This window comes from Trachypithecus francoisi, unplaced genomic scaffold (genome assembly GCF_009764315.1).
Source record: "Trachypithecus francoisi isolate TF-2019V2 unplaced genomic scaffold, Tfra_2.0 Lachesis_group13, whole genome shotgun sequence".
NCBI lineage: Eukaryota > Metazoa > Chordata > Mammalia > Primates > Cercopithecidae > Trachypithecus > Trachypithecus francoisi.
Window position 1 is genome coordinate 102,889,678 of NW_022681458.1, and position 14,693 is coordinate 102,904,370.

The 14,693-nt window shown below is 33.7% G+C and overlaps 1 protein-coding gene across 1 annotated transcript in view; it reads left to right on the forward strand.

The window, feature by feature from the left end:
- The window catches only part of LRP1B (LDL receptor related protein 1B), a 303,637-nt gene that overhangs the window by 26,202 nt on the left and 262,742 nt on the right, over positions 1-14,693 (forward strand). The window contains exon 8 of the mRNA XM_033229413.1: positions 3,899-4,098. Within this exon, the coding sequence (XP_033085304.1) occupies positions 3,899-4,098 (200 nt within the window). The remainder of the gene's footprint in view (positions 1-3,898; positions 4,099-14,693) is intronic.

Genomic DNA, 14,693 nt, shown 5'->3' on the forward strand with positions numbered 1-14,693 from the left:
AGGCCTATTGTTATGGTTACAACCAGACATTCTTTTATGTGTTTATACTTCATTATATCTCACAGAATAGGTACTGTTTGGGGCTGAAATTTTACATATGTGATTGGGGTAAACATTGCATATTATCTGGGTGAAATTTAGGTCTCTTCTTTCAACATTTTCCCTGCAGTTGTGATTTTTAGCTTTAATTATTTATAATAAATTTTTACATAAGTAATTTTTAAGGGTTTCCTTTCAGAAGTCAAAATTACCATTATGTTTAGTACAGTCTTATTGACAAATTTGAAAAAAAAAAAAAAAGTATAGCAATGGGGCATAAGTATGGAAAGGAAATGATATCCAGCCATCAGAAGTTAGCTACCACTTACTGAGAGAAAAAATAAATCCTGTGTTTTTGAAGGCTCATGCTTACCTGAGTCAGTTGAACAACCCTTTCCTTCAGTGTAGTAGAGTATTATCCATAGTATTCTTCTGCTTGATGAGTACTTAAATAGACAAATCATGTAATAACTTACATAAAATCAAGGCAAATCATGTCCAAAGATACATACAATCCAGATTCAATAGGTTACCTAGTAGGAGAGTGTTACTAAACTAAAAATATATTAATATGCATATTTCATATGAAATCAGATAAAACAATAATAGCTAATATTTGCTGAACACTGGCTACATACTTATCAATGTTCTACGTTTGCTTCATATATTCTCTCATTTAATACTAACAGTGACCCTATGAGAAGAAACTGTAATTGCTTATTTTCAACATGAGGCAATCCAGGCTCAGGAAGGCTAATTAAAGCTCCTAAGTTCACATAACTAGTAATGAGAGGACCTGGGATCTGAGCCCATGTAATTTGTTTCTAGGATTTCTTTGCTTCAGATGCTATATAGTGCTCATTAGAAGAGAAGTCAGTGTACAAATCTAGAAACCTAAGTCCTTGTTCCACGTTTCCCCATCATAATAAACAAAGCAGATAACCTTTTATATTCTCAGTTATCACTTTATCAGTGAAAGCTTTAAGCTACATGATCTCCAGTACTCCCAATAACCAGAATTAAAATTCTCAATTATGTTATACTTTGTCCTAAAATCTGAAAGAAATACAATGTCATTTTTCTCAAGAAATTTATGAGGTGGTTGTGAATATTTTTTTTTTCCCAAAGAACTATTTGTAAGCATAACAGTTTTTCATGTCTTCCTCCATCTAGGTAAAATTATTATTCACTCTTTTATACTTCCACAGTAAAATAATTGTATTAGCTGAAAAGTGAAAATGTGAAACTATAATGAAAAACTCTGATTAGAGCTAAATTTCACACAATTCATAAGTGGGGAATAATTTGGAGAAGTGTATTTGGGCCCAGTAAGAAAGAGTTTTCATTTGAGGGAGAGAATTCCAGTTCTGGAACTCTTACCAAACTTATTGAGAGTGATGTAACAGATGTTGGGCTTCATGAAATAATATGCTTTTTCTCTTCTTGGTGTATTGGTTCATGATGATGGTAAGACTACCAGATGAAAAATTTCAAAACACAAATGAAAATTTAAAATTGCAATTATATGGAAGTTAGACCACTTGAAATTTGTAGTTTACTTAACAACTTCAGAAACATTATTATTCACATCCACTAATTTAATTTGCAATGCTTTTACTGATAGCATTGATCACATGTATTGATGAACTATAATGGAGAAAACCTTTTTTCACTTTTGAGGTGTTTAAATGGCAAGTACAATTACATGTAGAGTAGCTAAATAGAATGATGAAGACACTCTCTAATTAAACCAGTTTGGATATGTTATTTTTAATGTTATAGAAATCATTGAAATATTACTTTTAATTTGTATTTTCTTATATGCAATTCTTAAAAAAATAACATGACATATAGAAGCACAAATAAATTTAATCATATCTAACATGTGAGGGAAGCTGGAATAAATATACATCAGAGAAATCAAAAATTAGCATGTTAGTATTCCCAAGATTCAAAGTCAGTAAGGCAAAAAGAATTGTTCTGATTTATTTCAACAAGGTAAACTATCTTTTTATTTTTACTTCTTTCTCATTCAGTTCCTTCCTTCGTATCTCTTCTGTCATGATCCCTAGTATAAGCAACAAGGCACTTCTCCATAAATTTATTAGAAAGGAATGAATTTTATGTTTTCCTAGAAGATGTATTTCGCTGACATGTGTTCACTTTTCAAAAGAAAACTATACCAAATATAATTCAAGATTTTAAAAACCGTAGCATCATCTTTTGAGGGACTTAGGATCTATTATTACTTGATAATTTGAGATTTTCAAAGTATGTTTACAGTTAACACGTATATACAAAAACACTGCATAGGAACTCCAGTATTGGCCTATGTGAACTTGACTTAGTGTTACCAGACCCAAGTCTATTTTACATTTTGACTTTCAGAGATCTTTGAATCTTTGTTCATAACATTCCACCTTTTGTTTAGGTTTTATCAAAAATATATTGCTTCTTTTTTAAGCACCATATTTCATTAGTACTTCAATGACAGTTTGACTATCAAATAACTTTTGTATTATCTTTATAAGCCATACTTTTATGAAAACCAAGAAAATGATTGTCAAAACACAATATTGCATGTGTTCTTTACAGTGATTATTTAGGTGAGCTTTGTATTTGATAGTGTTTTTTTTTTTTTTTTTTTTTTCCTGAAAACTCTTTCCATTTTAGTATGTGTTTAAAATATCTGAACATAATTATGTCTGTCAGAATTTATGAGAAAAAATTTTCTTTTAAGAATGTTTTAGATTTAAATTGAATATACGGGTTTAAATCATATAAAACATTTTTTAATCAAATTATTTGGATGCAAATCTTCTAAATCTGAAGAACTAATTGCTACGTATTATACCTGGCAAAAAGAAAGAATGAAATAGAGAAAAATCTACTTGTGTTAATAGATTTCAATTTCAGAGTTGGAATGTAAAAACAACATTAAAGATCTTTTAACTCAGATCTTTATTTTTATAGACAAGGAAACATCTAAAACATAAAGTAATTTCTCTTACTTTGAGGAAAAAGCAAAAAACAAATGACTTCATTAAACAGAGAAAAATGTCTAAGTAATCTGCCGCTTATATGTTATTTGCATTTTATCAGGTGTAATATTTATACTGAACTCAACCTACTTATATAGTATCAATATTACTTACTTCATTTACTGTATTTTCCCCCACTTTCTGAACTGTCCTATCTAGAACGTCTAATAACATAATGTAAATCACTGCTGTCCAGTAGAACTTTCTATGATAATGGAAGTGCTCTATATTTATGCTGTTAGATACGATGGCGACTAGACACACATGGTTACTGAGTACTTGAAATGTGACTCGTGTGACCAAGGAGCAATATGGTTCATTTAATTTATTTTATTTTAATTAGTTTAAATTTAAACAGTCATAATTGGTTAGTGGGTACCATATTTAACAATGTATATTAAGGAAATAAAATGTGCACCTCCATAATTCCTTTTGACTTTTTCATAGGTAACACATCAAAAGAGAAAGTATATACAGTGATAATTGTGTTCCTTCAACATTGATAGGTACCTCTTGAAAATTTACATATGTTAGTTTTGAACATCTATAATTGGTTAACACTTGTGATAGTATTATATAATATTATTGTTATATATAAGTTTGTGTTCTAAAATAAACATATATGAATATTTCAAATCATACTAGATATGTAATAAAACATCATAAGAAATTTTGCATCAAAGGATGCTTCTTAAAAGTTGCAATTCAGAGAAATGGCAAGAATTAATGTAAACAGTTAAGCAAAAAAGTAATATATTGTTTGATGTTTTGCTCCCAGAGAATCTGTAAACAAAATAGTTATGGATTTTCTTTCCTAGGTATTTGTATTGGATTGACTGCTGCGAGTATCCTCATATTGGTCGTGTTGGAATGGATGGAACCAATCAGAGTGTTGTCATAGAAACCAAGATTTCTAGACCTATGGCGCTAACAATAGATTATGTTAACCATAGACTCTACTGGGCTGATGAAAATCACATTGAATTTAGCAACATGGATGGATCTCATAGACACAAAGGTTGGTCCAGTAGCATAAATATGTTAGTATTTTATCAGGTCATAAAATATTTATTTAAAAATATATATTTATCTTATATGCTTTCTCTCATCAAACATTCAATTTAAGGTTACATTATTATACTCCTTTATGAAAATATTGGTAAATTAGAATGAGACATAATTATTCAAAAATTATATGTTATGCATAGGATATTTTACACTATCAATGTTTTCTTTAATTGTATTTTTCTAAATAGATTTTCTAGTAAATGGGCTGTAGTTTTATAAATTAATATTCACATATGTCCCAATGGAATTGAAATAGAAGGTTATTTGCTTGTAAATATGAGGCTATTCCTGCAATCTGCTAGGATTTCAATTTTCTTAAAAAACTGAGTAAAAGTATAGTTTTATAAGTTATCAGTTAAGCTGTGTACATGACTAACGTTACTGTTACCTAATCACAGCAGCAACAATAATTAACATACAAAATAGTAACATACAAGGATATAACAGAGAAGGTGTCACGTATAGTTAAACATGACATGGATATAGCAGAAGTCACAAATGACTCAAATTACATCAAAATGTTTTAGGTAACAGGTAGCTTTTTAAGAATTAGACTTTTTCCTGAACAAATAAATGAATTTTTATTGATCTTCACTAATCTAATGTTACCTTTGCTATCAGGGGTTTACATCTCCAAACATCACTTAAAATAAGAGTTTCAAAGAGTGGTCCCAAATAAAGTCTACATGTTAATAACAGTTTAACTTGTCAAGTTGCTTCCTTCTCTTGCATTAAGCTTAAGACAAAAACCTCTGGAGGAGGGAAGGATGAGAAATGGTAAGGAAGAAAGGATTATTCTTAATCATCAAGTAATACTCTGCCAGTGTGTTCCAGTGTGGAATAAAGCAATGAGTTTAAAAAGAGAAAAGGTAAAAGGCACCAAAGTTACACCACTTAATAATTTTGCCTATATTCCTGTCAGTTGACGTTTAAACAAATACATCTTTTCATCGTTCTAATTAGCAATGCTGACAGGAAGTTTTTAGAGGTGCTTTCTTAAGGGTAAGAACATTGCAGTACGGAGAGTATAGTTGGATGAGTCACTTACTTAGGTGTTGACATTCCAATTATGGAGATAAAAAACTCATCAGGATGCAATTTAAGTGAAAAATTATTTAAAGAACACTTTAGGATTTTAATTACAGCAAAAGGAATGCTGACAGATTGAAATCACACTTAGCATTTAGAAGTTGTATCTCCCCCAAAGAATCAATAATGAAATGTTCTGCCTCATTCTTGGGTTGCATAGTTGAAAGTTTTATTGTGACAATCAATATTTTTCCTATGTAACCATAAATCTTTTCATTTTTAGCCTCCATATAAAGTGTTAGGTGGTTGTATATGTATTATTTTTTGCTAAAATTTCATTGTACAACAAAATTTATATATTTTTTTGATTAGGTAGGTGACTATTTAAAAACACCGCAGCGTTAAATATTTGCCTTTCATTTGAGTTTTTGAAGTTTGAAGCTAAAATTGTTAAAAAATATTAGATCTATTAGAAACTATTGACTTCATTTCCTACTTATTAAAAAATTATGTCACTTATGTGGTTACTAATGCTTTGTTAACCTTAATTCAAAATTAAGTCCATGTTAAAGTGTACTGGTGGTGACTTTGGATAGAGAGACATGTGTAACAGGTAGAAATGGCACTAAATGTATTAAATAGTAAAATATTTGGCTGAAAGATAGTCTAGTATGATGTTATTAAAAATTTCAAACTTGATTTTGAAAATGTATCAAGATTCAAATGGGAAGAAAAGTAGAATTACAGCCTTCAGAATATTTTCTCCTGAAGGTTTTCTCAGAAAGACTCGTGAAAAATTCACTAAGTGCCTTATCAGGCATCTGCCAATATCTGAACGCAGGCCAATAATTATCTGGTAGTTACTAATGAGGTACTAATTGGAGCCAGCCTGAATTATGCCAACTCTACCATCAACGAAAGAAAGAGCCATGAATTTGCCATGTTTGTAAAGAGGTATTGGATTATTCTACTTGCATTTGCCACATAAAGACAAAGAATGCTATGGTTTCCTAGTTGTTTATTTGCAGGTGGAAAATGAGACATTCGTATCAATAACTTTTGTTTTACTTCATCACTAGCCACATTGTTTTAAACCAAACCAATGTTATTTTTCTCATTTATTGTATTTCTTAAAACTGAAATCTGAGCTAACCAGAACGATGAGACAAGCCAGTCATGATAAAGTAATTTGAGAATATAAAAAAATGTATGAGACTTTTCAGAACAACAGCCCTTTCTCGTAAGCCAAATTTTAGAAAAGTCACCCCTTGGACTTTATGATTTAAAAAGTTGGGCATTTTTCCCCCAAAGATATTCCAGTTTACACCACAGAGTAGTTTTATAAATGAAGCATTATTTTATTATTATTTGTCTAGTTCAAGAATATCTGAGGTTTCTAAAAATTCTGTGACTTAAAACAAAGGTTCAGATTATCTCCAAGGTACATGTGCCTTACAATTTGTGTGAGAGCTTCCATTCCTCTTTCTTTGCTCCTTGATACACCCTAATTCACCCTCCTACCAAATCCACACACCACATTGAAAACCTGAACAAAAAATTCCAAAATACATCAGTCAATTTACTAGCTTAGGAAAATTTAGATGCAATCTTAGTCACATGAACCTCTCCCTAATCTTTATCTCTCTGTATCACTCTACTGTTATTCACTACAGTAGCATATGATATAATATTAATAATATAGTGATACAGTTAAAGACATGCTACTGAATAAATCAGTGTATTTTAATTTAAATCTTCATTAATTTCTTTTATTAATTGCTCTGATTTCTTCTTTTTAACTATGACTATCATTCATTCATTCATTCATTCATTCGATATTTACTGACCTGTCTTTCTGTGCCATGCACTATGCTAGGCCCCTGGTGTTGCAAAGATGAATAAGTATATACCTTCAGATAATAATTCAATCGACAAAACCAATATGCAGGAAAAGACATAAATTAGATTGGGTGTAAGAAGTATGTGCAAAATATTCCAAAAATGCAGGCAGGAGTAGTGAAGACTGCTACAGTGGGAAGATCTTTGAGCAGTTTGAGAGATTTAGCAAAAGCTCCCCGTAGAGGGAAAATGTAAGAAGGATTCTTCACACAGAGGGAACAGCATGTGCAAAGATGTGATAGAGTCTTGAAATAGCATGGGGTTTACTCAATTTGGCTATGACTGGAAGTCATATAAGAAGGAGATAATGACACTAGATGAACAAGGGCAAATTGGGGCCAGATTGTCACAAGCCTTGTATGCTAAGTAATTTGGAATTTATCCTTAGGTCACAGGGAGCTATTGATGGTGTTTAGTTGATGGAGTGCTGTTATTAGATTTGACAACAGCATGTGAAATGAAAGACCCTGGAAGGGCAACCAATTTAGAGACTGTTAAAATATTTTAGGAGAAAATGTTTGAAGTGATTATAGCTGTGGGAATGGAGATACAGTGTTAGAGTCAATAGTTATGTAGTAGACCAAATTGGAGATATATGTAAGCTTAGAAATACTGGTAGTGGCATTATAAAAATTAAATAAATGATTTATATTATTATTGAATTAGCTAGGGGAAAATAATTCCAATATTTGATGACTTATTAGTTTTGTATATATTTGTACATTTTTAAAAAGAGTAGTGCCAAACTAAGCCTAATTTAGATATTCAGAATCTCTATGTTACGATGCTCTACTTTGGTGGGAGATGCGTTAATTTTAACAGCAAAAGCGCTATTCTAAAGATGTGATTAAACATTCTATATTATGTCCTTCCCTAAAAGGCATTTCAGAAAACCTGATAATTTAACTAGAATAAAGTTCACAAATAAGTGACACTCTTTCTGCCTACTCTCCCTTGAGACGTGGAATAGGTCCAGTGAGAAACTTGGCAATTTGAGGATGTTTTCCAGGTGGAAATATTCAGTTTTTAAATACATTGTTATACAAAAGCACACTGATCCTAATACATGAATAAAAATATTATTCTTGTAGGTCCATATATATGGGACTGGTTCCTTACAACTCCCCAACTGAAACCCTCCTAGGAGAATTTTAGGCTTTGATTTTAGATAAGAAGTAATACGCCTTTGCTGGGGTACTGATCTTTAAGTGAAAGATATCCGCAAACTGGAGAAATAAAACCTTTAAGATCTTAAAAGAGGTCTAGGAACCTCAAGGAGCTAGGTCAGGTTGGGATGGGATGTACTGCTAACTAGCTTATTCACCCTGAACAGTGTAGTTAAATTCCCTGGGCCTCTGTCGCCTCATTTGTAGAAATAAGGGTGTTGAAAAATATTACATGAAAGGAAAGTTCAGAACTAAAATTTTAAGCCTCTAGTTACATGGATCAATCAACACTTTCAGCATCTTTGCCAAATCTCCACTTTTTAATCTCAAATGAGTCTCCCTTAATTTAAGCCTAAGAGAGGGAGGTTGGAAATCTATAATAATTAAATGCTTTCTCATTCAACCTTGATGAAAATATCAAACTACCAAAACAATCCCCTGTCCTGGGTGTTATCATAAAGGTTATTAACCTACTTTAAAGTTGAACACTTGTAAACTAATCAAAGTAACGATGAGGGAGAAAACCTATACTCTTGAGTGTTACCTTGTACTGTATGTTATATACATACTATTTAGTTTGTCTTTCAACAGACATTTTCTTAGCCTGCTAATGGGATTCCAATAGTGGGGGTCATCCTCTTATGAGCCAATTATTTTATTAGAAGCCTACTGATTTCAAGGGACTGTGCTTGATGCAATATGTGCTCTTGTAATTATTCTACCAATCTATATATGTAATAAGTGCTATTAAAGCCATTTGCCAGCAAGGGAATATGTTCAAAGAGATTAAGTAACCTGTCCAAAGTCACAGAGCTAGTGATCAGGAGAATCAAAATTTGAACTGAGATCTACCTAATTCCAGGGCCTGCTGTCTTTCCAGTTCTCACACAGCACCCTTGTTTTTGAACAGACAATTGAAGATTGAAACCTGCTTGTTAAAGCCTCTAATATTAATAGTTATAGCATAAGTGTACACCTACACAAATAAAATTGTATCCACACCTGAAATCTTTTGGATTGATTTAAATATTGGACAGGTAAATTGCATAATATATGAGGAAAAAATACACAAAAACAAAGCCACTAGAATATAATTACTATAAAAGAAAGCATGTATCTCAGTAAATCCAAATATTTTTTGTGTCTTTTTCAAAATGAAAAGAGCAATGATGTTGCTTTAAAATGTTTATACTGTGTTTTAGTCTGTCTGGGATGCTTTAACAGAATACTATTGGCTGGATAATTTATTCCTTACATTTCTGTAATCCATGATCAATCAAGGTGCCAGTAGAATCAGTGTCTAGTAAAGGGCTCACTGTCTGCTTCATGGATGGTGTCTTGTTGCTATGTCCTCTCACGGTAGAAGGGACTAGTGAGCTCCTTGGAGTTTCTTTTATAAGGGCACCATTCCCATTTACAAGGATAGGGTCCTCATGGCTTAATCACTTCCCAAAGGCCCACCTCTTGGTACTATCACATTGGGTATTAGGTTCCAATATATGAATTTGGAGGGACGTCAACATTCAGACCATAGCATTCTATTCTTGGGCCCCCCAAATTCATGTCCTTCTTATGTGAAAAATACACTTATTTGATCTCAATAGCCCCCAAATTCTTAACTTGTTCCAGCACTATCTCAAAAGTCTATAGTCTTATCTATATCTTATCTAATTCAGATATGAGTGAAACTTAAGACATGATTTATCGTTCTCCTGTTGTGAACCTGTAAAATCAAACATGTTATCTGCTTCCAAAATTCAATGGTGTGCTGGGCATAGGATAAACACTTCCATTCCAAAAGGGAGAAAGAAGAAAGAAGAAAGAGGCAGTAGATCCTGACCAAACACCAAAACCAAAAAGGAAAAAATTAAATCTTAAGGCTCCAGTATAATCTTTTCTTAAGAGCATATCTGGTGAGAGCTCAGAAGAAGAGGAAAGCTATAGAGAAAGCTTTAATATTCTTGAATAAAATCCTCTAAATTTTGCCTTCTGGATACACAGGTGTGGCTGTTGGACACCAAAAGTTCCAGGGGGGCCTGCCTCCATAATTTTGCTGGGCGTAGCCAATTTTCCACCTCTCACGGGTTGGAATCTCATGCCTGTGGCTCTACCAGGCTGAAGTTGGAAGCTGGTGGCTCTCGCATTCTGGGGTTTCTGGGTGTCTCCACCCCCATAGCTCTGTTTGGCCTTACCCTATAAGGGACACCGCAGTGGCCCAACCCCATGGTTCCATTATTCATTGCCCCAATAATAGGAGTTCTTACTGTGGCCCCACGCCTGTGGCAGTTGTCTACCCCAACCCCAAGGCTGTCTGTAGCAATTTTTTTGAAATTTAGATCAAGGCAGCCAGACCCTTGCTTCATGTTCACTCTGTGCCGTGGTGGAAATTCCAGTATGTGAACATCACTAAGACTTACTATATTTGACTTCCAAAGGGACAACCTGAGTTGCATCTGGGCCTGCTTGCACCACAGCTAGGCTGGCTAAAGAACACCACACTGAAAGGTGGGGAGAAGAGCCTTGAAATTGTTCTGCTCCCGAGCCTCTGGCATTCTGGGCCTGTAATGGATGGGGTAGCTTTGAAGACCTCCAAAATGCTTCTGAGGTCATTCTTACATTGTCTTGATAAATAGCACCTGGCTTCCACCCAGCTATACTAATCTCTTTATCGAATAATCCCTTGGCCACACCCTTGATATTCTCTCTCTCACATGCTTGTTCATTCTTTACAAGATGGCCAGGACGAGGATTTTCCAAATCTTTTTCTGCTTTCATTTTGGTTATACATTCCATTCGTAATTCCTTTCTCTCTTCTTGCATTTTACTATAAGCAATGCAACAAAGCCAAGTACCTCCTTTAAGACTTAGAGATTTCTTCTGGCAGATATCCTATTTTATTGCTGTTAAGCTCTGCTTTCCACAAAACAATAGGATGCAAACACAATTCAACCAATTTCTGTGTCATTTTCTTTTTTTTTTTTTTAACAGACACACAAAACATGTTCCTCATTCCCATTTGAGGCTTCATCAGTATGGCCTTTATGATCTGTATTGCTACCAACATTCTGATCACAACCACGCAGATAATCTCTAAGAACATTAAAGTTTCCTCTATAGCTTTCCTCTTGTCAGCTCTCACCACATTTGCTCTTAAGATCCTTCTATATCAATGTACCTCAAAACTCTTCCAGCCACTACCCATTACCCAGTTCCAAAGCTACTTCACATTTATAGTACGTGATGTAATGACAACCTCATTTCTCAGTATGGATTTCTCTTACTTTGTTCAGGCTACTACAATAAAATACATTAGACTAGGTAATTTAGACACAGCAGAAATGTATTACTCCAGTTCTGGAGGCAGGAAAGTTCAAGACTAAGGTACCAGCAGAGTTGGTGTCAGGTGAGTGCTGGGTCTGCTTCACAGATGCTTTCTTGCTGTATCCTCATATGGCAGTTCCCTGGGGCCATTTATATAAGGTCACTAGTTTCACTCATGAGGGTAGAACCCTCATGACAATCACTTCTCAAAGCCTCCACCTCTACCTTTGAAGACATTTTTTGTTTTCTTTTTTTTTTTTGAGGTGAAGTCTCCCTCTGTCTCCCAGGCAGGAGTGCAGTGGCTTGATCTCGACTCACTGCAACCCCTGCCTCCTGGGTTCAAGCAATTCTCCTGGCTCAGCCTCCCAAGTAGCTGGGATTATAGGCTCCTGCCACCATGCCCAGCAAATTTTGTTTTTGTTTTAATTTTTATTAGAGATGGGGTTTCACCACGTTGGCCAGGCTGGTTTTGAACTCCTGACCTCAAGTGCTCCACCCGCATTGACTTCCCAAAGTGCTGGGATTACAGGCATGAGCCACTGCACCAGGCCTAATATTGTTATATATTAGGTGTCAACATATGAATTTTGGGGAGACACCAACATTAAGGCCATAGCACCATGATTTAGTGGGATATTTGCATATTAGAGTTTGCTATGTTAAAGTAACTACTACATTCCCTACCTACAGCCTTCTCTGAAGGGGTTGTGTATTAACATAAGATAAAAATATCTCCTGAGAAAAATTTTAGAAATAACATTACATATATACCTTAGCTTAGAGATTTCATTTTCCATTTAATGAAAAGAAAGTTAAATATTAGAAAATTCTATTTTGACTAGAATTTATTTTTGACCACTTGTATCAAAGTAAATAAATTCAGATTTACTTCTTTTCAATTTTGGTTGCTTGTGCCATTGAACTTTAGATATCTTAGGCAGAGAGGTAGTATTTTGGAAAAGAAAAGGCTGAAAATACTGTGTGGATAATAATAACAAAAGGGTGAACTAAGAAAAAGTTATGTTTGACCTTGAGTTTTTAAGTGTATATGTTCCAATAAATTGTTTGTTTCAGGATACTCTTCTGTGTATCAAAAAGTGATTTCACCTTGTGTTAAGTCAGTTGGTTATGTACATATTTTATCCAGCATACTGGAAAAAATTATACTCTAACTGTTAATTTTCTCTGAAGAGTAATAGTTGGGTATGATTCTGAACTATAGTTACCACTGAACTCTTTTATATTTCGTGAGCAAAATTGTTTAGAATTTCTAGCAATTATGTTCACTACAGCTCGTCATTTAAAGGATAACTGTTTCTGTACCCCTAGACCTGCAGAGCCTCATATTAAAGTGTCAATATTGTAGTCTAACTCTATTGTTTGTTTATTGCTCTGGGAATCCAGTTTGTGTTGTAAGGGGGCAGTTCTGTGTTTGGATTTAGAAATCTAAATCATAACCCATGCAGTGCTAGTCTAATTAATGTTGGAAAAAGGAATCTAGATCTCAGCATGTTACAGGTGAAATGGCGTAAAATATGTTTTAAGAGTTTGTTCTGAAGACAAAAATAAAAACACTGAAAGAGATAAATAGAATATGTTGTGTTCACATATTCCGAAACCCAATCGCTCTTGCATTTGGATTTTTAGAAAATTTAAATGTCCACTGTAGCCCACTGAAAAAAAAAAAAGAAGAGGAAATTGAAAGAATACTTCCCACCAACCACCTCCACTATTTTATAATATTCTAGAGTGTTTCTTTCTTGGTAAGATATTGCATTTTAGTACTTTTGAAAAAAAATTCTATCATTCACAGTCCATTACAAACAGTAGACTTCACAGGCTATTTTATGCCCACAGTGTTGATGTGCTGCTGTTTACAATACAATAAAAGTTAATGGAAGGGAGCAAAATACAATTCAGTTACTATAGAAATGTTTCTAAACCAGTAAAATAAATTGAAATTAACTGCCATTTCTAAAATGTCTTAGAATTTCAGTGTCAATCATGCCTTTCAGTTTTGTCCTTTGAATACATTAAATTTGTATGTATGTTTAGGGATTTTATTTTATTTTATTTATTTTTTTATTTATTTTGCAAATGTCATGTGTTCCACATGCTTGTAAACATAGGGACATTTTAAGTATTACCCTCATTTGAGTTTTCAATCATTTTCAACAACCTCATCTATTCCAAATACAAGGTGGTGGAGTATGTGAAAAGAATAAGTAGATTAGGGATCAGTAGATTTACTTCAGGTTCAGTTACTTCCTAATTTAGGCATGTTGTTTTGGCAGACTATTGTGCATTGTTCTTATTCATAGAATAGGGGTTCTATGTATTCAGTGACTTCTAACATTTCTTAACAGGAATTTGGCTGAGGTTGAATCTAGCACAGAGAAGCACTGTTCTACCAATTTTCTCATTTACTCTTCCCTTTTGCTGGGACTACCTGGAACACTGTTATAGTTGGGATATTTGTTCCTGCCCAAATCTCTTGTTGAATCATAATTGCCAGTGCTAGAGTTGGGGCCTGTTGGGAGGTGGTGAGTCATGGGGGCAGATCCCTTATGGCTTGTGCTGTCTTCATGATAGTGGTCATTTAAAGGTATGTGGCACCTCCCCACCTGCTTCTTGCTCCTGTTTTGCTATGTGATGTGTCTGGTCCCCCTTCTTCCTCTGTCATGATTATAAGCTTCTTGACGCCTCGCTAGAGACCTAACAGATGATGCCAGCACCATGCTTCTTGTAAAGCCTGAAGAACCATGAGGCAATTAAGCCTCTTTTCTTTATAAATTACCCAGTCTCAGGTATTTATTTATAGAAATGCAAGAATGGTCTAATGCAAACACATTTGAAAATGTTTGTGATATGTTACGCTCTTTTACATTTTTATTTTAGAAATGTATTTATCATTGCAGGAATATGAGAAGACCAGATACTAAACTCATGTAAATAACTATGCTTAATATCTGTCCCAGAGGCAAATGCTTTTCAAAGGCTTCTATTTTTTATTAAGACTCTCTAACAAAGAAATTCCTTATGTATATATGTGTTGAATATAATAATTCATATAGTAAGTACTTATAGTCAGGTTCAGACTATCACATTTCTGTGTACTGTGAAGGCTTTA